This window comes from Cetorhinus maximus, unplaced genomic scaffold (assembly GCF_964194155.1).
Source record: "Cetorhinus maximus unplaced genomic scaffold, sCetMax3.hap1.1 HAP1_SCAFFOLD_569, whole genome shotgun sequence".
Lineage (NCBI taxonomy): Eukaryota > Metazoa > Chordata > Chondrichthyes > Lamniformes > Cetorhinidae > Cetorhinus > Cetorhinus maximus.
Window position 1 is genome coordinate 131,858 of NW_027596511.1, and position 26,267 is coordinate 158,124.

General features: G+C 44.9%; 1 protein-coding gene and 1 pseudogene across 1 annotated transcript; one reads left to right on the plus strand and one right to left on the minus strand.

The window, feature by feature from the left end:
- The first annotated feature begins 365 nt into the window (after positions 1–365).
- On the plus strand, positions 366–4,454 carry LOC144674148 (uncharacterized). The gene is made up of 4 exons (XM_078535638.1): positions 366–408; positions 556–846; positions 1,230–1,286; positions 4,141–4,454. The coding sequence occupies exons 1-4, from the start codon at positions 366–368 to the stop codon at positions 4,452–4,454; spliced, it is 705 nt and encodes a 234-aa protein (XP_078391764.1).
- A 2,598-nt stretch (positions 4,455–7,052) lies between these two features.
- LOC144674149 (uncharacterized) lies at positions 7,053–13,725 on the minus strand (annotated as a pseudogene).
- Between the last annotated feature and the right edge of the window lie 12,542 nt (positions 13,726–26,267).

Here is a 26,267-nt window from a genome sequence, read left to right on the forward strand (position 1 = left end):
CTCACAGTTCATTATTGAGGGGAAAGGAAGGAGGCAGCACAACTGGCAGAAAGAAAAGCTCCCCTCCCCCACCCCTGTACACCAGAGTATTGTGGGAGGGGCTTTCACATCCGGATCACAATCCAAATGTAGAATTAGAAAATTGCAGCCTCCTTTTATAAACCTGTCTCTTATTCACACAACACTTAGCCAGCGACCCGGGGACCGTGCGGCAAATCAATTATCTCAGCTAAACTGCCCTGTGCAAATCAACTTGATCCCCTAAAGTATTTAGTCCAGCTCTGAGGTCCGGTCTCCCAGTGCAGTCCAGGGCTGCAGTCCCCTGCTCCCCGTCTTATAAACCCCCAGCTCCAGGCAGCAGAGCGATGGGAATCCGCCTTGTTTTCACCCTGTGTGTCTGTTTACCCCGTGAGTACCGATCAAACAAACCGACATTGTGTGGATTTAATATAAAGCTGCCCGAGTCCATCTCAATTGCAGACACTTTCTGGGATTTTAGTCCCGTTCTGCGGTTCGGCTCTGATGGTCCAGTAAACTCTCTCTGTTTAATTTCAGGAATTTTCAGTCAGTCAGTGACACAGACCCCGGCAGCTGTGACCAAGAAGGGATGTCAGTCTCTCACCATCACCTGTGTTTTCGATGATGATTCGCGAAATTATTTCCAAGCGGGACATTTCCTCAAACAAATGCAGACCGGGACAGAGCGGGAGCGGATCTACAGCGGGGGGAGATTTGTTGTGTCGGTGAATAAATCAGAAAACACATTTTCTCTGGAAATTCGGGATGTGAGAGTTGAAGACGCCGCCAACTATTATTGTAAAGCTCATTACCACGACATTTTGGGGCAGCCACAGTGAATGAGACCTGAGCAAATACCTCTGTATAATTTAAATATAAATTCTGCGGGCCCGGATAGTGATTTTGTCGGGTTGATTTTATTATCGCTTTGATATGGTGACATTTCATTGTACTTTCCACCATTCGATTGTCTTTCTTTGATATTTTTCTCGGTTTATATGAAGGGAACATCTCGTCCCTGCGACCATTTACTCAGAGCTCAGGGCCTCACAAAGAACGGTTTGAACCGACAGAGACGTTGAAACATTGAATATTGTTTATTAATTTCAATCCGCTGAATAATTGGGAAGTTTCCACTGTCTGATGATAATTCTCCGGTAGGTTGAGGTGTCGGTGGTTGTTGTACCGGGGAGACTGAGAGCGGTGTCACTGGGATGATGATGATTATTATGTGGATGGATCCGGGACGGTGGTGACTGTCACAGCCGGTAAGTGGCTCCAAACCCCGCCGGGTTACAGCCTGTCCCGGGTAAAGTCCACCGTCAGTTTATTATTGATATCAGTGGGGTTTGGGTGGGATGTGGGAGTTGACGGAATCTAGACCATTATTGGTTTAACGGGCGCATGGGGGACACCATCAACATCACTGAATCTCACACTCTGAATCGCTTTTAATGAGCGCAGATTGTCGACTAACTGGACTCCATTCCCGTTGTTAACTGTGACCGAGGGAGCAAGGGAGCGGGGTCACAGAGCTCTCTCCCGGGCAGCAGATTGCAGTCCGAGCCGCGCAATGTGAATGAGGTACCGGGTGAATAAACTCAACACAACTGCGGCCAGTTCGGATACAAGTTCAATACCTGACCCGGCAGAAAAACGGGAGAGTAACACAACGGACTTCAGATACAAGAGATCCTGATGTGGGTCCTGATGGAATTTTATTATTGGACAATCAGTGACTGAAATTAGTGACATTGTCCCCGCCATTTCTTTCAATTGACTTCATAGAACCAAACACTTTCCTCCTATTCCGCCCTCAGACCGAAATGTGAAATTTTGGAACTGCAGACACGTCTCTATATTGAATGTAGATGTTTGAGAGATGGGCTTGCCTTAAGTTAACTGTATCCCTGATGACTGTTAATGGAAACAACAAAGTGCAGTGAGAGAGTGAGGATAATGAATTAATCTATTGCAGGAGAACAGGGACGTAACGGAACAATTATAAACTGGGGGCAAGTTCATTGAGAACCAGTAAGAAATAGCTCACGGAAAGGGAGAGAAGGATTGGATGATCACTGGGTGCATTTCAAAGTACAATGCGACCCCATGGTGTGAGGTTTATGGAGGGAACGGCTGAAATGGTCTCTAGTCTGGTAAAGTCTGCTGTGTAAAGTTTTGGTCTCCTAACTGAAGAGAGATCAATCTACTTTGGAAGGAGTGCTGCAAATGTTCATCCGGCTGATTCCTGAGATAAAGGGATTGTTCCTTGTCAAGTGATTGAGTAGTCTGGGCCAATATTCCCTAGAGTTTAGGTGAATGGGAGCTGATCTCATGAAAACATATAATATTCTTCTGGGGCCTTACAGGGCAGATATCGTGTCTGTATTTCCTCAGACTGAGGAGTATAGAACTCGGGGTCACAGTTTCAGAATAAAAGGTCATCCATTGGAACTGAGAAGGAGAAAATATCTTCAGCAAAACCATTGTTGTGAATCTGTGGCATCCTGTAACTCAGAGAGCTGTGAGTGTTCCATATCTCTGTGTATTCAAGACAACATTCAGTAGATTTTTGACAGGAAGACAGAGTGGGAATGTAATGTTGAGGTTGCAAATCAGCCACGAAATTACTGAATGGCGGAGCAGGTTTGAAAGGTGATATGGCGCCTCCTGCTTCAATTCGATTCTCTAATTTGATTTCTTACATGCCTGAGAAAAGAAATCAGCAACATTCCACATCTCTCTGGGAAGATTGAACAGGCTGTGTCTCTTTTTTCTGGATAAAAGGGAACCACTGGGAAAATTTATAGTAACCTTTTAAATAATGAACGGTTTTAGTATGGAGGAATTGTCTATTTGTGGCTGAGCCCAAAGCAATGGACCATCAACATATGACAGTCATTAACAAAACAAATAAAAATATTAAGCCAAATAAATTTAAAAAAAGACAAGTCAGAATCTGGAACTTGCTGTCATAGGGAGTGGCTGCAGATATTATTGATGTTTTTAAGGAACAGGCCGATACAGGGAGTTGGATAGAAATGGTCAATTAGGTTTCGGTGGAGGTAAGGCTGGAAATGATTATATGCACAGGTCGAATGGCCCATTCCTCTTTGGTAGTCTTTTTCCTCTATAATGTAAAATTGAGAGAAAACTCCGCCCAGAGAACGTGGAGAGAATCAGTCAATGATCGGAAAGAATTGAAATTGTCAGAGAGCCGGAAGAGGCAGTTCCCACTGAGTAACAGTAAAACCACTGCGGAAACTGAACAGGCTGAACCCAACCGACAACTGAGAGACTTTGGGGCAAGTTCCCACGATTACAAAAAGCGCAAACAGCACAAAGTAAACGTGAAATAAAGGAAATGTGAAATAAAATAAATAAAATTAAATTAATTGTAAATATTTCAAATGAAAATTGGACCCTATTGATAGGACATAGAGAAATAGAGCAAAAGGCGGAGAGAAATTCCCGAGCACTTTTAAACCGCAGTAAATGATTGACCTTTGACCACTGGTGTTCACTCTCGGTTTGGCCCAATTGGTGCTGATGATTCCCATCAGTTTGTTTTGGATCTTGCTGTGCTCAGTGATGTCACACAGCTGTGTTCCTCGCCAACAAACATGTTTTTTTGAAACTGATTGCCTCACTGATCACAAAATGTTCCCTCAGGTTTGCCCCTCACCAGGGAAAACAGACACAGGGATTTAATATAATTATAGAATCATACGGCACGGAAGGATGAAATTCGGCCCATCGTGCAGGCGTTGACCCTTCAAAAGTGCAATCCAATTCTTCCCATTGCTCTTGAATTTTCTCCATAGCTCTGCATTTTTATTTCATTTTCCAGCATAGATCCATTATTTGTTTGAAAGCTACAATGGAATCTATTCCCACCATCAATTCAGACGGTACATTCTTGATGGGAAGAATTCGCTATGGAAAAGAAAATATCACCTCATTCCCCACTTGATCCTTTTTGAATAACAGTGAATACGGTTCGCACAGGCTTCAAACGTATAAAATTACTGCAAAAAGCAGAGACATTCACGCGATTCGCAAATTCACCTGGACAAATAATGGCTAAATAAAAAGGTAATGTCCATTCTTTTTATCCTCCAGATTCCAATTCCATGATATCCCAGCATCCGCCTGTACAAACCTCTGCTGTTGGTGACACCGTTGCTTTAAACTGTGAATATTCAGGTACCTGTCAGTACACAGTACACTGGTACCGTCAGTCCCCAGGACAGGCTCTGGAATATCTGCTTCAGAGACACACTTCAGGAGAGGAGAATGGGGTAAACGCTGCCGGGGGAAGAATTTCTGTTTCTATCGATCCTGCCGAGAAAATCAGCCGGTTAAAGATCTCTAGACCACAACTGAGCGACTCCACTGTGTATTACTGTGCACTGAGTCGTAGCACAGCACAATGATAGAGAGCACGGAGGAAGCCGTACAAAAACCTGTACATGGTGGGATTACAGACACACAGTGATACAGAGCACGGAGAGAGCTGTACAAAAACCTGAACATGGTGGGTTTACAGACACACAGTGATACAGAGCACGGAGAGAGCTGTACAATAATCTGAACATGGTGGGGTTATAGACACTCGGTGATACAGAGCACGGAGAGAGCTGTACAATAAACTGAACATGGTGGGATTGCAGACACACAGTGATACAGAGCACGGAGAGAGCTGTACAATAATCTGAACATGGTGGGGTTATAGACACTCAGTGATACAGAGCACGGAGAGAGCTGTACAATAAACTGAACATGGTGGGATTGCAGACACACAGTGATACAGAGCACGGAGAGAGCTGTACAATAATCTGAACATGGTGGGGTTATAGACACTCAGTGATACAGAGCACGGAGAGAGCTGTACAATAAACTGAACATGGTGGGATTGCAGACACACAGTGATACAGAGCACGGAGAGAGCTGTACAATAATCTGAACATGGTGGGGTTATAGACACACAGTGATACAGAGCACGGAGAGAGCTGTACATAAATCTGAACATGGTGGGATTACAGACACACAGTGATACAGAACACGGAGAGAGCTGTACAAAATCCTGAACATCGTGGGATTACAGGCACACAGTGAAACAAGGCACGGAGAGAACTGTACAAAAACATGAACATGGTGGGATTGCAGACACACAGTGATATAAGGCACGGAGAGAGCTGTTTAAATGGTCCTCAAAACTGTACACTGAATTTATTGCGAATTTCTATCACTAAGAATAAAGTCATTCAGATCTTTAAATTTGTATTTTCTTTCTCAATCCTCACACTCATTGATCTTCTATTTCACTGTAATCCAAAAACCGAGGCGGACATGGTTTAAAATCCCACCACGGTAGCTGGTGGAATCGTAATTCAGTTAATAACTCTGGAATATAAAGCTAGCCTCAAAAGTAGAGACCATGAACTATCATAGATTGTCGCAAACACCCATCAGTTGCACTAATGTTCTTTCGGAATGGAGGTCTGCCGCCCTTACCTGGTCTGGCCTCCAAGTGACGCCATAGCGACAAGCAATGTGGTTAACTCTTAACCTCCCCCTGAAATGGCCCATCAAGCCACTCAGTTCAGGGGCAATTAGGGATGGGCAACAAATGTTGGCTTTGCCAGCGACACCCATATCAAATGAAAGAGTAAATTTCATGTTTCCTGTCCATTAGCCCTGTTAAAAACATTCCTTCAATTCTTCCATTTCCTCACCTGCTTTCTGTGTAGGGACTGTTTTCTCAAGTAGAAATTATATCGTGCTATAAAATCATTGAATCGTCCAGTGATTATATCGCAGATGGAGACCTCTCGGCCCGTGCTGACCGTGCTGACTCACTTCAAGTGCAATTTTCCTGCTCCCGGTCTTTTCTCTCTAGCTCTGCAATGTTTTGTTTGCTCTTCTGATTATTATTTGATTCCCTATTGAAATGATCGATTGGATCTGCTGCCGCCACACACTCAGACTGCACATTCCAGATGTGGATGACTCAGTCTATTGAAAAAGGTTTTCATCATGTCGCCGTTGGCTCTTTTGCCAATCTCTTTATATCAGTTTCCTCTGGTGCTCAATCCTTCCCTATCTACACTGCCCATTTCCAGGATTTTTATAGTCTCCATAGCTTGCCTAACCCATCCACGTAACTGAAATTTATTTAAATGGTCCATTCCCATGAGTCTATTCGGCACCCTCTCTCGTGCCTCGACATCCCTCCGAAACTGCGATAACCAGAACGGAGCACAATACTCCAGTTGAGGCCGAGTGTTTTGCACAGTTTGATAAAAATGCCCTTGTTTTTATCCTCTATGTCCTACTTATAAAGCCTGGCATGCCGTATACTTTCGTAATTGATTTGTCAAACTGCTCTATCCAATAAACTCACACTTGGGTGATTATGAATCGGCAAAATACGCCAAAATTTTTCCTGGGAAATAAGGGGCGTGAGAACGTGAAATAATTTCACGAATTATATTTATAGGAACATTGGACGGAGAGGAAAATTAAAGGGTGGGAGGAGCGAGAAGGAAATGCAGAGCTAATCAGTTTAATCACTTTATCCTGTACGGTAAAATGCTAACAACCTTTGAGAAAATATTCTTGAATAATATTTGTATTCCCAATTTCCCTGTACTCTGTGCCTTTGTGTGACTCTAATTCCACCATGTTCAGGATTTTGTACAGCTCTCTTCCTGCGCTGCATCACTTTGTGTCTGTAATCCCACTCTGTTCTGGTTTTTGTACAGCTCTCTCTGTGCTCTGTATCACTGTGTGTCTGTAATCCCACCAGGTTCAGGTTTTTGTACAGCTCTCTCCGTGTTTTGTATCACTGTGTGTCTGTAATCCCACCATGTTCAGGTCTTTGTACAGCTCTCTCCGTGCTCTGTATCACTGTGTGTCTGTAATTCCCACCATGTTCAGGTTTTTGTACAGGTCTCTCCGTGCTCTGTATCACTGTGTGTCTGTAATCCCACCATGTTCAGGTTTTTGTACGGCACCCTCCGTGTTTTGTATCACTGTGCTGTGCGCCGACTCAGTGCACAGTAATACACAGCGGAGTCGCTCAGTTGTAGTTTGGAGATATTTAACCGGCTGATTCTCGGCAGAATCGATAGAAGCAGCAGTTGTCAGCGTTTTCGTTATTCTCCTCTCCTGAAATGTGTCTCTGAAGCAGATATTCCTGAGCCTGTCCTGGGGAATGACGGTACCAGTGAACTCTGTAATGACAGATTCCTGAATATTCACAGCTTAAAGTATGGGTTTCACCAACAGCAGAGGTTTTCAGAGGCGGATTCTGGGATATCATTGAACGAGAATCTGCAGGAGAAAAATTGGATATTATTCTTTTTAGCTACTGTTTATTCGAGGAAACTTGTTTATCGCAGTAGGTGTTCTGGCTTTGGATGAAGTTTGTTTAATTTGTAACTTGCTCTATCTTCATTCACTGTTATTGAAATATGAACCAGTGAAAGGATGAGGTGTTATTTTGTGTTTCACAGCGAGTTCTTATTGTTTGGCATGCATTGCCTGAAAGGACGGTGAGCTTGGTTAAGGGTATTTTCCAGACGAGTAATGGACGAATGTTGGAACATGAAAAAAATACAGGGCTACGGGGAAAAAGAGTGGTGTGGTAATTGGGTTGCATTTTAAGAGGGGCAGCACCGACACGATGGACCGGATTTCAACCTGCGGTGCTGCATGTAATGGTATAACATCACTGAGCACAACAAGATCCAAAAGAACCTGATGAGATTCATCAGCACCGATTGGGCCAAACCGATAGTGAACATCGGTGGACAAAGGTGCTGAAGGTTAACACTGCTCGGGAGTTTCTATAAGCTTTTTAACCTGCTTCTCTATATTCATCTAACAATAGGGCTCCAATTTTCTCCATGTCCCTTTAATCTGAAATATTTCCAGTTAGTTTCATTTTATTTTACATTAACTTTGTGCTGTTTGCGCTTTTTGCAATCGTGGGAACTTGTCCCAAATTCTGTCAGTTGTCGTTTGGTTTCAGTCTGCTCAGTTTCCGCAGTGGTTTTACTGTTACTCACTGGGAACTGCCTCTTCCGGCTCCCTGACAATTTCAATTCTTTCCGCCCATTGACTGATTCTGAGCGCGTTCTCTGGGCGGAGTTTCTCGAATTTTGCATTATACACAATCTGCAGAAGAGGAATAGGCCATTTGGCCTAATTGATTGATGCCTATGTTTAAACTCCAGTCCAGCCTGCCCTGCCCGAAATCTAAATGACCATTTCGATCCATATCCTTCTGCCTGTCTATTCCGCTCTCCCTCTTGTATTTTCAAGTCTTCCCATAAATCCATCAATGCTCCCTGCTCCAGCCACTCCATGTGACCTCCAGTTCCACATTCTGCCACGTGTTAATGCAAATGAATTCTTCTTAGTGTCTTTATTTTTTCAGTTAGTGGCCAGTTTATAATAATCTCCTATTGCTCTGGACTCGGCCACAAATTAACCGTTCCTCCACTTCCACCCGATTAAACCCGTTCATGATAAACAGATTTCTCTGATTTCTCCTCGTGATTTCCTCTTTTACAGAGAATAATGACCCAGCCTGTTCAATCTTTACAGAGAGACGTAGATTGTTGCTGACCTCATTTCTCAGGAATGTGAGAAATCAAAACAGAGAACCTAACAAAGAGGAGGTGGCGCCACAGCACCTTTCAAACCTGTTCCGCCATTCAAAAACATCACATTACAGCAATGTCCAAAAATCCCTTTATTCTATCGAATAACGCCTTAAATACGGTCAGCACTGAGTATCCACAGCTCTCTGAGGTACAAACTCACAACAATGGTTTGATTTCTCCTCTTCTCAGTTCTAATGGCCGAATCTTTCTTCTGAAACTTTGACCCATAGTTATAGACTTCCCAGCCTAGGGAAACATCCACCGGGAATCTGCCCTGCCCTCCATTTTGCATATTTTTAAATGAGATTACATCTCAATTCCTCGAAACTCAGGGCAACATAGGCCCAGCCCACTCAATCTCTTTACATAAAACAATCCTTTTACCTCAGGAATCACTCTGATGAACCTTTGTTGCATTCACTCCAAAGGGCTTAGATCTTTCCCTAAGTAACAGGTCAAGGCTTTACCTAGCATTCCAGACTGGAGCCCATTGCAGCCATCCCCTCCATAAACCTCATCCCCCACCCTCGTGCCGGAAAGTATTTTGAACGGCCCCCAGAGATCATCCAACCCTTCTCTTCATTTCGATGATCATTGTTCCCTTATGTTCCTGTTCTCCTTTATCAATTTAGTGCATCATCCTCACTCTGTCTCTGCTCAGGGCTGTTTTAATTTATAGAAATCAGAGATACAGATAAATTAAAGCAATCCGATCTCTCAAGCATCTACATTTGAAATAATAAATGTCAGCAGTTCCAAACTTAAAAACGATTAGGATTGTGAGTCCGAGGCATTGATGGCCCCCGATTTGCCATTGAAACCAATAATGATCCAGGTGCAGCCAACCACTATTCCCCATCCAACCCCTCCTCCCCTCCCCCACCGCCCTACACCCCAACCTCCACGCACCCTGATCCCGCTGAACGCCTAGTCCGTCAGGTCTCACATATAGTTTCGCCAGGACTGTCGACCCGACTCCTGAATCAGATTCTGCTCCCAAATCGAAAAAGACAACGGAGGGGCTTCCTTAGAAAACCTATCAGTTTTCGTTTTAGTGGGACTGAACTGACAATGATCACAATAATTAGCAGAGAAGCAGACGGTGAACATTACTTTGGACAGGCTGTAACACGGCGGGTGGGGGTCGGGGGAGGCGGGATTGGTAAAGTGGAGCGGCGTTAGCGGGGGGTTGGGGTTGGATTCACTTACCGGCTGTGACATTCACCACCGTCCCGGATCCATACGCATAATCAGTAACCCACCACAGTGACACCGCTCACAAACTCCCCGGTACAAGAACCACCGACACCTCAACCTGCGGTAAATCATCATCAGACAGTAGAAACTGCCCAATTATTCGCGGATTTAAATAAACATTATTCAATGTTTCAAAGTCTCTGTCGCTTTAAACTGTTCTTTGTGAGGCCCTGAGTCCTGAGTAAATGGTCCCGGGAGCGAGATTTTCGCTTCATATAATCCGAGAGAAATATCAAAGAAAGATAACGGAATGGTGGAAATTACAATGAAATGTAACCAGATTCCAGCGATAATAATCGACAATTCACCATTTGGGCCCAGCTAATTTATGTTTTAATTGCATAGAGCTATTTGTTCAGGCCTTTTCCACTGTGATTAACCGATGTTGTACTTGTACTGAGCTTTACAGTAATAGGGTGGCGGTGTCTTCAACTCTCACATCCCGAATTTCCAGCGAAAATGTCTTTCCTGCTTTGTTCACCGACACAACAAATCTTCCGCCGCCGGAGATCCGCTCCCGCTCTGTCCCGGTCTGGGTGTTTCTGAAGAAATGTCCCGATTGTAAATAATGCCACGAAGAGAAAACACAGATGATGGCGAGAGACTGACACTCCTTCCTGGTCACCGCTGCCGGGGTCTGTGTCACTGAGTGAATGAAAGAGCCTGGAAATTGAACAGAGAAAGTTTAATGGACCATCAGAGCCGAACCACAGAACGGGACTAAACCCCGGACAGTGTCTGTAATTGGGATGGACTCGGGCAGCTTTATATTAAATCCACACAATGTCTGTTTGTTTGGTCAGTACTCACGGGGTAAACAGACACACAGGGTAAAAATAAGGAGGATTCCCATCGTCCTGCTGCCTGGAGCTGGGGGTTTATATGACGGGGAGCTGGAGACTGCAGCCCTGGACTGCACTTGGAGACCGTACCTGAGAGCTGGACTGAAATGATTTAGGGGGATCGAGTTGATTTGCACAGGGCAGTGTCGCTGAGACCATTGAAGGGCCACACGGTTCCCGGGTCGCTGGCTAAGTGTTGTGTGAATAAGAGACAGGTTTATGAAAGGAGGCTGCAATTTTCTGACTCTACATTTGGATTGTGATCCGGATGTGAAAGCCCCTCCCACAATACTCTGGTGTACAGGGGAGCTTTTCTTCTACCACCTTCCTTTCCCCACAGTAATGAACTGGGAGGTCGGCGCATGTGTTTGTACTGGGCGGTGTTCATTACAGGTCAATATTGTCCCAGGACATCGAGAGAGCCCTTTAATTCCAACCCCGGTCTCTAGCAGCGGAACCATTCCCACACTGAGGACACTGACTGCAGCGCAGCTCGAGGTTCTCCGTTCACTGACTTCCAGCTCAGCAACTCTCCCATGAGTAACACTTGTGTTCTTGTTGTGACCGGAATGTAAGGAATTAGATTGTGCTGTTCAGAGACAGATTCCAAAATTCGCAGATGATACGAAGATTAGAAACTTTGTGAACTTTGAGTGGGATAGGTTTCAACTTCAGAAGGACATACACACGTGACTGGTTTGGGCTGACAAGTGGCACATGAAGTTCAATACACAGAAGTGTGAGGTGATTCATTTGTGCCGAAGGAATATGGAGGAAGAGTATAAATTAAAGGGACAATCTCTAAAGGAGATGCAAGCACAAAGGGACCTCGGCATATATATGTACATAAGCCATTGAAGATGGTGTGGCATGTTGAGAGAGCAGCTAATAAAGCATACAGTATGTCAGGCTTTATTAATGGGGGCATTTAGGAAAAGAGTGACGAGGTCATGTTGAACTTTTATTAGACACTAGTTAGGATGTATTACTTCCTTAGTAATGGACTCTAGCATTTTCCCAACGACAGATGTTACGCAGACTGGCGTAGGGTTTCCTAGGACGGAGGGGTGGGTTGTGGGGGGGGGGGGGGGGGGGTGCATAATCGCAGAGTAATGGGGCCACCCACTTAAAATAGAGATGAGGAGGAATTTATTCTCTCAGAGGGTCGTCAATCTATGGAATTGTTTAACAAAGAGGCTGGGTCTTTAAATACGTTCAAGGTTGAGAAAGACAGGTTTTTTTTTATCAGTATGTGAATCAGGGGTGACGGGGAAAAGGCAGGAAAGTGGGTTTGAGGATTATCAGAATAGCCATGATCTCATTGAATGGCGGATCCAGACTCGATGGGCCGAATGGCCTACTTCTGCTCCTAAGTCTTGTGGTCTTATGTGGTCGTCATGGATTGCAGTGTCAGCCAGGAGCGCACACGTGCTGCAGACGTGACACATCACCTATCCTGCCATCTTTATTGAGCTAATTACATTTATTTTGATTAATTAATTTGTAGTATATCTCTTCACTGAACACTCCCACTCACCAAACTCACGCCTTCACACACTGTGTACTCAAGCAACAATCAGTGCTGACCACTCGGTGTAGTGTGATATAAAAGGAGGTACACCTTAGTGCAGCAAATATATGAATATCACGATATATAATTACAACAATCGATCTTGTGTAGTCTTTTGAGTCTCCTAGAAATACTACTCCTACGCAGTGGCTCCGAATTGAAGAAAATATTGCCGGGGACATTCTGATTGCTTCCACCAGGTGGCAGCAACCCCTCAGAAACTGCTCATACCGTAGATATTCAGTTTCAATATGTCCAACTGTCTTTAACGCTGAGGGACGGTTAATCAGGCTCATATAATTATTACGATCGTCTCCAGCTGGCGGACTCCCGCTTCCCTTTGCAGGCTGGTATATACAACCAATTATTACAAACATGTCAGAAGAAGCAGGAAACCAATTTAACTGGCTCCAGGAAAGCGGGTGGGAGTTTGTTTTGTTTATGGGAATGAGAAGCAACCAATTTTGCCCTCATTCCTTTAATGCAATCATCAAGGAGAGAGCCAGTATTCAACGTGAACCTAATTAAATGGTGTTTATGTGGATTGCCCTAGGGGTCTGTGTAGTCCTTTGAGTGTCTTCGGAACATAATTCCTAAACACAGCTCTCTGAACCGAAGGAAACAATGACGGGGACAATTCTGATTTCTGCCGCAAGATGGCAGCAAACCTTCAGGAACTTCTCAGATTGGACATGCTGTGTTTTAATACGCCCAAATGTCTTTAACATTTAATCAGATTCATATAACTATTACGACCTTTCTGCTTGGCGTACTTCTGTTTGCACTGCAGACTGATGTTTAAGAACAATTATTCCTTGCCTGCTTGCCACGAGCTGTCTCTGAAGCAGCGCTAAACTGGCAGAACTGGTTCCAGGAAATGGGCTGGAGATTGTTCGAGGGAAATGGGAAATGGCGAGCAGCCAATTCAGCCCCCACGTCGTTAATGCGACATCATAAAGAGAGTCAGCATTCAAAGGGAACGGTTTCAGATGCTGTTTATGTGGATTGTGCTTTTTCTTTTGCGCGCACAGGAATGGATTCATATGTCAATGTCTGACCTGCTGTGACAAACAGCCCTCGACAGACAGCAGCTTTGACCCAGAAAACTGCGGCAGTTATTGTACGAGGCTGTCACTCGTTCCCATCACTGTGAGACTCAGTGCACAGTAGTAGACCGCGGTGTCAGACAGCCGCAGCTCCGGGATGGTCAATCGGTACCATTTGAGTGATCACAGCACTGCATCGGAAAACCGGCTCTGAGCGAAATCCGCCTTAAATTCAAAATCACCGCCAGTGTGTCTCCGGACTCCAAACTCGGGCTGTCTGCCTGGGTATTGTCGGTACCAGAATACGTAATAACCATCGCCGGTATAGGTGCAGGTTAAAGTGACATCTCCTTCCTCTCTGTGTGTGTGAGGATTCCCGCTGAGTAACAGAATCTCCATCGCTCAGATCTGGAACACATGGTTAAAGAAAGCGGAAATCAGCGATTATAATTTCAGTTGAACTGAACTGACAGCAATAATTCACAGGCAGTGTTATATAGATGTGGCTATAATTCAGACGACAGAAAAGGTTATTGGGCACATCTGGTGCCTGCGGGTGTTTATAATCGCCAGGATAATCTTCCATCACTCTTCATTCACTCTCTCAGCATATCCTTTTCTTCATTCCCCCATCACCTGTCCAATTACGCCCGAAACCCTCTTTGTGATAGTGAATGCAACACTTTACCCATTCCATGGGAACAAGCCTTCTCCTGAATTCCCCATTGGATATTTTTCCCACTCTTGTAATTGTGGCCCGGAGCTTTATAATCCGTGACAAGTGGAAAGATTTCCATTTCAACCCTATCAGACTCCTTCATCCGTTCACAAATCCCTTTCAGATTGTCCCTCAGTCCAGGCTTAACTGGGGAGAACAACCCCATTCTCTCCAATTATTCCTCCAGATCTTCTGTCTCCTTTTAGTAATACTGCAAATGTGGTCCAACAGCGGGTCGGTCAAAGAATATCATTAATTCTCAGCTTTTCGCATTGATTCATCCAGAAATTAATATTATTTTTTTATAAACGTTTCATCCCCTTACCGACAATGAATGTCCCCCAGACTACAGCGAGAACAGAGAGCCGCATTGCTGCTGCTCCAGAATCCCAGGTGCTTCTCTGAGTCTCAGAGAATTGCAGAATATCCAATCAAAAAGCGCTGATGTCACATTCCTATAGGAAAGGGCTGGGATTGGTCCGATGTCACTTCCTGGGGAGCACCAAATACAAAGAGCTGAGAGGGGTGGGCGGATGGCACTTCCATGGGCTAAATTCACAGACTCTAAATATAAAGGTCGTGTCCGACTGATCAGAGCAAAATAAAATGTACACACAATGCCGATGGAACTCTAATTGATCTGAGGGGCCTCTTGAACCACATGTAGGCCAGGCCAGGCAACGACGACAGAAGATTTCCTTCCCTAAAGGTCATTAGGTGTTTTTTTTTACTTATATTAAATGAGAGTAACGTTGAATTCGAATTTCCCGATCAGCTGTGGTGGGATTCGAATCCGGGTTCTAAAAGCATCACGCTGGTGTTAGTCCAGTGACAAGACCACGATGCCGCCGCCTCCCCTCGAGCGCGTTCTGATTAACAGGAGCGTTGTCTAAAGTACAGATTCTGCTGTTTAGATTTCAGTCAGTGGTAAGGCTCTTGCATCTGAGGCAGTAGAGCCTGTGTTTAAAACTTAGTGCAGCGATTTGAACCCAAAATGTAGGGCGATCCTGCCGGTCCCGTTACTGAGAGAGTTTTGGCGCTGCTGGAAGTTCCCTCTTCCATTTGAGATGCGGAAGCAGGAACCCCGTTGGCTCGATCAGGTGCACATAACAGATGTCATGGGTAGCATTTGAAGAACGGGGAGGGGGTGGGGGGTTATCCTGAAAACCAGGCAAATATTCAACTGCCAGTGAAAATCTTTAAATTCCTCCCAGCCCATTCCCTCCAACCCCACCCTCAACAGCATTGTGGGTGCACCTACACCACATGGACTGCAGCGGTTCAAGAAGGCAGCTCACCACCACCTTCTCAAGGGCAACAAGGAATGGGCAATAGATGCTGGCCCAGCCAGTGACATCCACATCCCGTGAATGAATAACAAATAAATAGTGAACGTGCCTTCCAGGAGCCTGTGGAAAACCTCACACCGAGGTCAATGTCCACTAGAGGGCTTCCTCACACCAATGAGGGGGAGGGGTCATTCAAGCTCCACAGCGAGTGTCAAGGAGACCTGCCTGATATATAAGAAAACAGCGCAGCATTGAGTTGTGAGATGTTGAAGGATTTTCACACTTGTTAGATCTTAGAATTCCTTCCCTTGCACGCAGCCTTCTCTCCTTTATTCATATTGTGCCCATTGAATGCAGGTGAGAATTAGTTCTGGATTTATATTAGTTTATTTCAACTCGCAATATAAACCCATGTTGAATGTCATAAATGCGCCTATATCTTTTTAAAAAATCTTTTCCTGTCCCTGCTAGCAATATTGAGCAGCCATTTCTCTATCTCCATCTCCCCTGACAGTTTCCCGGAAACAAGGCCTGTTCACAGGGTATGTTGAATCAGAGTGACTTATTGGTCATAATCAGTTTCTCCACAGTCAGACGATCTTGCAAATTAGTAACTGTGGTCATTGAAACAAACGCAAGCATAGACCGCCCTCAGTGTCCATTGTGCTTCAGGACATCTTCCTAATGCTGGGACATTTTTTTCCTCCATTAACATTGCTTTCCTGTTGATCAGTAGTGGGCCAGGCGTTCCCATTTCCACCCGGGTCTCGAACAGAAGAACCATTACTCCGATCAGGGCATTGAGTGTAGCCGAGCTCGGGGTGTTCCCGTTCACTGACGTGCAGCTCAGCATCGACCGTTCTCACCTGACAGCAAGTAAGGGTGGGGAAGTGAATAGCTCTCTCCCAATAGGATTGTCGTCTGTGTCTCTCTGCCCGATACGAAGCTGCAGATTTATTCTCTCAGCCTCTCTTAGAAAACTGCTGGGTGACAGTTTGATCCGAGGTTTATTTGGTTTCTTCCTGGTGTGTGTTTGAGCGGCTAAATGTGCCCGAGATTCACCACAATGCGCAACAGTCATTGAATCCCCCTCCGCAGTTCAGTCGCAGTTTTTGTACAACGGTGAGGCTGCATTCAGTCACTGTGAGTCCCAGAAAGCGCAGTAATACACGAAAGGGTCAGTCCGCTGCAGACCCGAGATGGATAAACAGATGATTTTCTTGGAGATTTGAAGAACAGAAAAGAAGCGAGTTTCAGCAAAATCTGCTTTAAATTCATCACCATCACTATCCTTTCTGAGCGTGTACTCGGGCTGTGTGTCTGGGTGTTGTCGGTGCCAGAATAGACTATACCTGCTCGCTGTAGAATCGTAGCTGCAGGTCAGTGTCACTGCTTCTCCTTCTGCCTTAACACGCGGGGGCAGCAGCTGAGTGACTGGATCGCCATCGCATAGATCAGAAAACAAAATAAGATCGGGCAAGATATGAACGGTGGCTGATTAAAACATGACTTGAACCATGACGAGGAAACAGGAGCAAAGTTGACTTGATGTTAAGTCCACAATTACCTGTGATAAATACTCCCCACACAATCAAGGTGCCGAGTAGCTGCATTGTCGCTGTGTGCTCTGTAAAAGGGCAGTCGGGTATTTGAAGGCACCCATTCTGAACCCCGCCCTCAATAATCTGATGATGTGTCTCAGGTGAAAACACCCATTCTAAACCCTGCCCTCAACAATCTGTTGACGTATCTCAGGCGAAAACACCCATTCTAAACCCCGCCCTCAATAATCTGATGACGTGTCTCAGGTGAAGGCACCCATTCTAAAACCCGCCCTCAATGATCTGATAACGTGCCTCAGGTGAAAGCACCAATTATAAAACCCGACCTAATAACCTGATGACGTGCCTCAGGTGAGGACGACTATTCTAAACCCTGCATTGTCGCTCTGTAAAAGGGCAGTCAGATATTTGAGGGCACCTGTTCTAAAGCCTATCCTCAATACTCTGCTGTCGTGACTCAGGATAGTGCCGCCTCACTCCTCACGCCAGTGGTGTTGGGTGGGGAGCTGACTGCCAGTGAATGGAGACGCCCCGAGCTGGACTGCAGTCACCCTGCTCACAGAGAGGCTGGTTCCTAATTTACAGTTAGTGGTGCGGATCAAACGCTTGCCTGGTTCTTGTGACTCCGGACAAGTATCTGTTGTTTTGCAAAAGGAAATCAGATGGCTTTAAATATCGCTGAGAACTACCCTCCGCCCCGCCGGTGTGTCCTTGCGCTATGAGCCTCACACTGCTAGAAAGATTAACCGGATCCCGTACAATGAAACACCCCTTGTCACACCAAAACATTGAACAAAACTTATTGCACTTCCAGATTTTCCAGTTCGGATAAAATTTCACCGATCAGAAACGTTAGTTCTGATCCTCTCTCCACTGGGAGGCATCCTATCCGGCTAACCTTTACTTTTCCAGAATTTTCTGATCTTTTATTTCAGAGTTGCAGCATTTGTGGTTCTCAGCTTTTCGTGTGCGTTTTGAACGGAACCCCTGCTGTGTTTAACTTGTCTCTGAGCTGCGGGGATTATATTTTATCGATTTTAACGCCTACCGTTTATTAGGCACTGCACGTGGAAATTCATCGCACCCAGAGGCTGTAGGAAAATGGACCTTCTAAACATTTGCTTTTATTCGTTCATGGGATGTGGGCGTCGCTGATTAGGCCAGCATTTAGTGCCCAGCTCCAATTGCCCTTGTTCAAGGACATTTAAGAGTCAACCACATTGATGTGGGCCTGGAGTCACATGTAGGCCAGTCCAGGTAAGGCGGCAGATTTACGTCCCCAGAGGAAATGAGTGAACCAGATGGGCTTATTAACGACAATCGGCAATGGTTCCGTGGTCATCATTAGGTTTTTAGTTCCAGATTATTTAGAGAACTCAAATTGCACAGTGAACCCAGTTTTGAAGAGTCAGCGTGTTTTCCGGGATAACTCTCTGACTTTTGAAATGTTCTACTTTTGTCTTTCAGGAAGAAATGGCGAATATTCAGGTTCTGAACATCTTTCAGAATGATGGGGTTGTATATTGCCCTGGATATGTCTGCACTGTGGTTACTCGTCAACCTCCGCCAATTCTGTTTTGCCACCTCCACTATCGCTTGGAAGCTCTGAGATGTTCACTGAGTATTGGAGCTCGGTGTCAGGGTAAATGTTTCCACATCTCCCAGTCATGGTGACTGCTGTTTTACACGAAGAAAGCGAAATGGTTCCCTTAATATGCGGCCCTTCAATTCGATAACGCCGTTTGCTGCTGTGCTGGGCACTTTGGGAATCACACAGTCACACACACACGCACACACATACACTCAGACACACACACCTGTAGCAACCTAACCTCTGCTGAACACTGTCACAATCACACACACGCACTCAATCGCACGCACTCTGTCTCACACACACAGTCACATGCAGACACACACAGCCCTTTAGCAACCTACCCTCTGCTGGGCACTGCCATAATCATAGACACACACACACACAAACACACACACCCACACATACACACACACACACACACAAAGAGATGCACACTTTTAGCAATCTACACTCTGCTGGAAACCGTCATAATCACCCACAGGCACACCTTTGGCAATTTACCCTCTGCTGGACACTAACATAATCAAACACACAAGCACACACGCAGACCTTTAGCAACCTGCCCTCTGCTGAACACTTTCTTAAGCACACGCACCTTTAGTAATCTAATCTCTGCTGGACACTGCTGAAATCTCTCTCTCTCTCTCACACACACACACATGCACAGACACACACATACACAACGTTATCATTCTACTTTCTTCTGAACACTGCCGGAATCTCAGACACACACACGCACACACACACGCACAACTTTAGCAATCTACCCTCTGCTGGACACTGCCATAATCACACACACACACACACATGCACACGCCTTTCACAATCTACCCTATGCTGGATACTGTCATAATCACACAAATACACAACACCTCCTGGAAGGTCCCCTCCAAGCCACACACCATCCTGACTTGGAAATATGTTAGCCGTTCCTGCACTGTCCCTGGGTGAAGTTCCAGGAACTCCCCCGCTATCAGCACTGTCGGTGTGTCTACACCACAAGAACAGCAGCGGTTCAAGAAGGCAGCTCAACACCACCTTCTCAAGAGCAATAAGGGATGGGCGATAAATGCTGGTCCAGCCAGCGGCGCCCACACCCCATAAATGAATGAAAAAACTCTTCCTGCAGCTGGGCGCCCTCCACTGGAGAACGTCGGAACACCGCACGGGTACATGCAGATAAACACACGAGCGCAAACACGCATATACATTCAAATAGCCACATTAGGTGGCCACAAAAGATGCTGCTGATACTTTTTCGTTAAGTTTCAGAAACTGCGAGAGCACAATTTCCCTCATATCGCTACTAGAGACTAATTCATCAATTTGAAGTTTTCATTACACCCACAGTGCTGTTAGGGAGGAGACCCAGGATTTTGACCCAGCAACAGTGAAGGAACGGCGATATATTTCCAAGTCAGGATGGTGAGTGATTTGGAGGGGAACATCCAGGTGATGGTGTTCCTATCTATCTGCTGCCCTTGTCCTTCTAGATGCCGTGGCCGAGGGTTTGGAAGGTGCTGTGGAAAGTGAGTTCCTGCAGTGCATTTTGTAGATACCATTCTGAAGCTATTCAGTGTATTGTTAGAGGAGATCGATCAAGGAGTGAAAGACAAACAGAAACTGCTTACTTTCTCCTGTGGAAATCAAGCTCCGTTTCATTTTTGATTTGAAACGTTGAATCTGGTGATTTCACACAAAACATAAGCAAGCTCACAGCAATAGATTGTTTTTAACTGACTTCATTCACTGCAATGAAGCAAACTTTACCGTTGGACAATAAGAGATTAAATTCCTCACATACACTTCAGGTCTTTAAACTTAACGTCGGAGATAACGGGTGAATTATTCAATAGGAGCAGCTGATCCCAGATGTACTGATTAACACGTTATTTTCAACAGTCACCAGGCTCACTAGGCCATTACATAACAAGGGAGCTGTTGCTAATTTCCAGAGGTATACAATTAAACAGCAGAAATATTATATCAATCTATAATGCATCCCTGGTTTTCCCACACACCTTTACCAATCTACCCCCTGCTGGACACTATCAAAATCACACACACACACACACACACACACACACACACACACACCTTTACCAATCTACCCCCTGCTGGAGACTGTCAAAATCACACACACACACACACACACACACACGCACACACACACACACACACACCTTTACCACATTACCGTCTGCTGGACATTGTCGGAAACACACACACACCCACACACATACATACACACCTTTACCGCCTTTGCCACAAGTAACCCATCATATTTGATGTTTCCGGGTGAAATCACGGACACATCAATCCCTGGTCCTTTCGGGTTCCAACAAATGTGTCTGCCCACAGCATCGACACCATTAACCTTTCAGATCTTTGTCAGAGGACACTATAAGACAATACTACAATTCTTCTTTTTTGTACTGTCAAAGGGTCACTCGAGGTGGTGAGGATGAAAGAAATTAACTCGATGATTGAGAAGAATGAGAGTTGTTGTAAAGGATCGGTAACCGTTTCCCACAATGTGCATCTTCCCGCAGTCATACACCCCGGTGACGGAAGCAGCCATTTCTTACCCACAAAGAGTGTTATAATCATTTTCCTGTCAAGACACTTTCCCAACCGTCCGGTTTCCTCGGCTGCTCTGCTTTGATAGAAATTATAAATTCTGCTGTCGGGAGTGATAATTTCCGGTACCAGCCCGAATCCAAACATTCCTGGTACTCGGATTTGGGCCTCTCGCCCCACCTGCTCCGTCCCCTGCTCGCTTAGGGATATCCTTTCTTCACCACAGGCCCCTGTAAATGCAAACTAAACATGCAAATCAACCGTTATTATCCAACCTAGTTTCCTTAAGTCAGAACAGTCCCATGGAAATATAAGGGTGAAAGCCCCAGTAGGGTGCATCATATTTCAGGATATTGGTTCTGAAATTCCAGCAGGATCGTTTGCCTGGAAAACCATGTGGATCGGTGCTCGATTCACATTTTAATGTTTTGAAGTGCCAGCGACTCGCAAACGCGCGGCCTCTTATGTTTGTTCTTACGACCGTTTGTCGCCTGTGCCGTTATCAGAGAGCTGGATGTTTATTAACACTCTCCCTCGGTATCCCAATAAGTGATTTCTGCCCCTGACATGTGATCACTCTTTAATATCAGAGCAAAAATACCAAAAAACTTTCTAAGTTCAGTTATTCCGTGTCGAAATCGAAATCAGATGCTCTCCACGTTCCTTTATGGTAACAATGGTCGTGTTATACGGTGAGTCTATGTATAAACCGCCGTTGTATATTTCATATGTTACATCTAGTCCCAGACTTGGATAAATTCTACATTTTGTTGCAGGAATGAGTGGCGAAGAATGTCCTTCGGTCTGCCTGAGTTAACGGCCTGGAAGAATAGTCCGTAATGTTAGGCGTTAGTTACTGAATATCTGAGAGCTTTCTCTACGTCTGTTCACACATCAATATTCCAGGTGAGATTTGAGACATTTACTGAGGAGATAGAGCTCTGCACATGAAGATAAGGCTCAAGATTTCGCAGACTTGTTCCCTGTTGATGTGGAGAAGGACAAAAACAGCAATGCAATTGTTTGGTAAACAAACCTGCCAATCTTTGTTTTCCGTCGGCTTTGTTTCCCGCAGATGAAAGAGCCAAAGAGAACTTAATGGATCTGTGAACACTCGCTGAGCTTATTGTCCGGGTTCTTGAATTTCATCTGACACTGTGTCTCGCTGCACATGAGTTGACCCGTCCCCCACACCCAGGCCGCTTATATTGAGGTAATCGGACTGTGCAGCCTGGTCAGCAGCAGCCAGATATCGTCCTCAGGTTTCCAATCCCTTCAGTGCTGCTGCTTTGCTAATGATCCAGCTTGGAGGCTGTGCCGGTTTCTGCCGATACTATTACATGATGTATATATACAGGGTTTTATATTCGCAATCTCACTTCACCAAACCCCCTTCTGACACGGTCATTGTCACCAGAGACTCTGTTACTGCATCTGTGCATAGTACGCCTGTGAAGTTAGAGGAACAAAATCCAGGAGGTTAAACAGGATCGATCTAAACCTGTGTTTAGCTGTATGAGTTTGTGTAAATTCCCACCTACCAAACTGTCCATAATATGCATATATAGGATCGCTAACAGCATTGACTACCTGTACAAGCTGCAATTGGATCAATGTGTTAATTTGTTTATTTTAATGATGAACATAATCCAGCATTGACAGTCCAAGACAGCACCCAGTATTACCAGAAACATGTCTGACTGAATCTCTCTCAGTGAATGTGAACTCAACGATCCAGAAATTGAGAAGTGGAGAAGGAACCCGGGCTCTGTTCAGCTCATTGTTCCACGCACACACTGCAGGGGGCCAGGCCCATTGCGACGTCACTCAACAAACCATCCCTATTGGCTTTGGTATTCGTTTCACGAGACTTGGTGATGCCCTAGACGCCCTCTACTGGCGAATTCTGTTCGGTCCTGTTTAGAATGGGGCCAATGATATGTAGAATGCGCTCATTGATGGGATCTAGGGCTTATTGGTTTACATATTAAAGGGCGAATGTCAGACAGTCTCTCTCACAGGAATCGATTTTGTACCTGAGTAGTCGCCGTCCTTATTGTTTTTGATGTTACTGCCAGGAATTGATGCCAAATGTGGGGAGATGTTGGAGTGTTGGCAATATCACGAGGCTAGTAATCCAGGATCCAGGCCAACGCTTTGGGGAACACGGGTTCAAATCCCACCACGACAGCTGGTGGAACTTAAATTCAATTAATAAATCTAGAATATAAAACTAATCTGGGTAATGGTGATAATTAAGTGGTGACATCGATTGACATAAAAACCCACCTAGTTCACCAATGCCTTTTGGGAAGGAAATTTGGCATCCTTGTCTTGTCTGACCAACACGTGACTGAAGTCCCACTATAGACTGATATTTCAAAGCAAACATGATTTGTTCTTTTGCCCTGGGTTCTTTCCATAACAGCGGCACATGGATATGCCTAGTTCCAGGCGGCCTGCAGGGGTATGTATTCTCAATGGGAGTTGCGAGTTTCCAGAGAGCCCCATTCAAACAACAACCAATTTTAACCTCACACAATTAATACACTAATCAGACTGAATGAGTATTCGATGTGAGTGATTTTAGATGGTGTTTATGTGGATTATGCTCGGGGTCTGCGCGCACAGAATGGATTCACGTGTCAGTGTCTTACCCGTTGTTTTCAACAGCCCTCAGCAGACAGCAGCTGTAACCCAGAAAGCTGCAGCAGTTATTGTCCGAGTGCTTCGCTCGGTTCCAGCACTGTGCGACTCTGTGCACAGTTATAGACCGCGGTGTCAGACAGCCGCAGCTCAGAGATAGTCAATCAATACGACTTGTCTGACTGCTGGACTGTATCAGAAAACCGGCTCTGAGTGAAATCCGCCTTCAATTCAGAACTACCGCCCTTGTACCTCCGGAATGCAAACTCGGGCTTTCTGCCTGGCTCCTGCCGGTACCAGAATAAGTAATCAGCATCGTCGGTATAGGTGCAGGTTAAAGTGACATCTTTTCCCTCTGCCTGTGTGAGTGATGATTCCCCCTGAGTAACAGAATCTCCATCGTTCATATCTGGAAGACACGGTTAAAGAAAGCGGAAACCATTGATTAAAAGTTCAACTGAACAGAACTGACAGTGAAAATTCACAGTAAGTGTGACATAAAAATATTTACAATTTATAGCTCAAAAGCTCATTCGGCCCAACTGCCCTCTGTCGGTGTTTCCAATCTCCATGAGCATCCTCCCTCCCTCTTCATCTCATTTCATCAGCAAATCTCTCCGTCACTTCTTCCACCATCTGCTTATCTAACTTCCCCTTAATGTATTTGTGTATTTTGCTCATCTGCTCCTTGTGGCAGTGAGTTCCATATTCTAAAGGGGAAAGAAATATCTCCTGAATTCCCCTTTGGATCTTTTTGTGACTCTTATTTATGACCCATAGTTTTGGAATCCTCCTCAAGTGTATACATCTTCCCCATATCTCCCCAATGAACCACTTCATCATGTTAAAGAGCTCTATCCGGTTACCAATCAGTCTTCTCTTTACCAGAGGAATGAGCCCCAGTCTATGTAATGTTATTTGATAGTTATTTTCTCTCAATTCTGACATCGTCATTATAATTAGTTCTTACATTGCGTTTTGTGTCTCTTTATACTTTTTACAGGAAGATACCAAATCTGCCCACAATAACTCAAGTGCGCTCTAACGCAGACCCGGCACTTGATTAACATGAATTCCCTGTTCTTTTTCTTCAAATTTATCCCTCCGGAAACTGAAGCCTTATTAAAAAATATTTTAAATTTCTTACGGACAGCGAATGTCACCTAGATCACAGCGAGAACGGAGATTCGCATTTCAGTTGCTCCGGGGTTCATGCGTCTCTTTGTGTGTCAGAAACCCGCAGAATATCAAACAAAAAAAAGCTGAGAGCACTGGCTACTGCTGGTCTGATGTCACACCCTGCAGATCATGCCATAGGAAGAGCTGAGATCACTGGACTTGATTGGTCTGATGTCACTTCCGTAACCACAAATCTGTTGTTTTCAGAGAACTGAGACATTAACGGCGTATTTTGCTGATCGGAGAGGCAGGCCAGTAAATATAGACAGCTTGATCTCTAATTGATCTGAGAGATTGTTTGATATCTAATTGACCATCGTCTCAAAAAATGCATGTGTTGAAGATGGATGAAGATATTCACGCCCCCGTCCAACGAAATAATATAAATAATTTCCCCCCTAAAAATCCATTCCCCGCGCACCTGTTTTAACCAAGATGCCTTTCCCAAAAATGCCGTCTGATGGGGGAAGTCATTTCACACCTAGTAGTATCTTGAAGACAAATGATTCTCGCCCCTTCGTGAACTGGTACAGCCAGCAACAAGGCCAGTTTCCACAATACATAATTCATCTTGTCTTATGGGGGAATGTAAACATGAACCTGCACGTCATTCACTGATGTATTCCGTTCTATGTTAACGAAATTACTAATAATACCGAGTTAAAGATCAGCCACACTCTGATCTCTCACGCTGTCCTGGATTTCCATGCCATGGCGCCCAAACTGATGGAGCGATATCACGTATCCTGGAGAGAGACCCACGCTGAGAGTCCCAATTGGCGCTCACCAGAGGGCGCTCTCACACCAATAACTGGAAACAGTAATCCAGCCTCCACTGAGATTCACAGGGATTTTCTTAATATTGCAACGAAGCAGAGCACTCAATAACAAGAGGTGAGGCCCACTCGTGAAATTATATTAGATTGTAATTTAAATTGCGTTTACAATCGGTCAAAGCTAGTCATAACAAAGTTTAAAGGCAGCAGTTATATTAAAATCTCAGAACGCAATGGAAAGACAATAATCATGAAGTACATCTACATTTCCTATACCTGACACATGAATTAACAATGAAAATCTACAACGCAGTGACATTAGGCCATGAAATATAATGATTTATAGGCCTCCATCTTTAAGTCTCTTGTGTAATTCACCTATCAATTCTTGCCCTATATACACTATTGTTTGCAGTAACGTGTCACAGCGCCAAAATATTTCCTGTAATCCCCAGCTGTCACCTGTCAGAGCGGTGAATTGACGGCTTGTTAAGTTTTCTCCAAAGGCAAGGTCC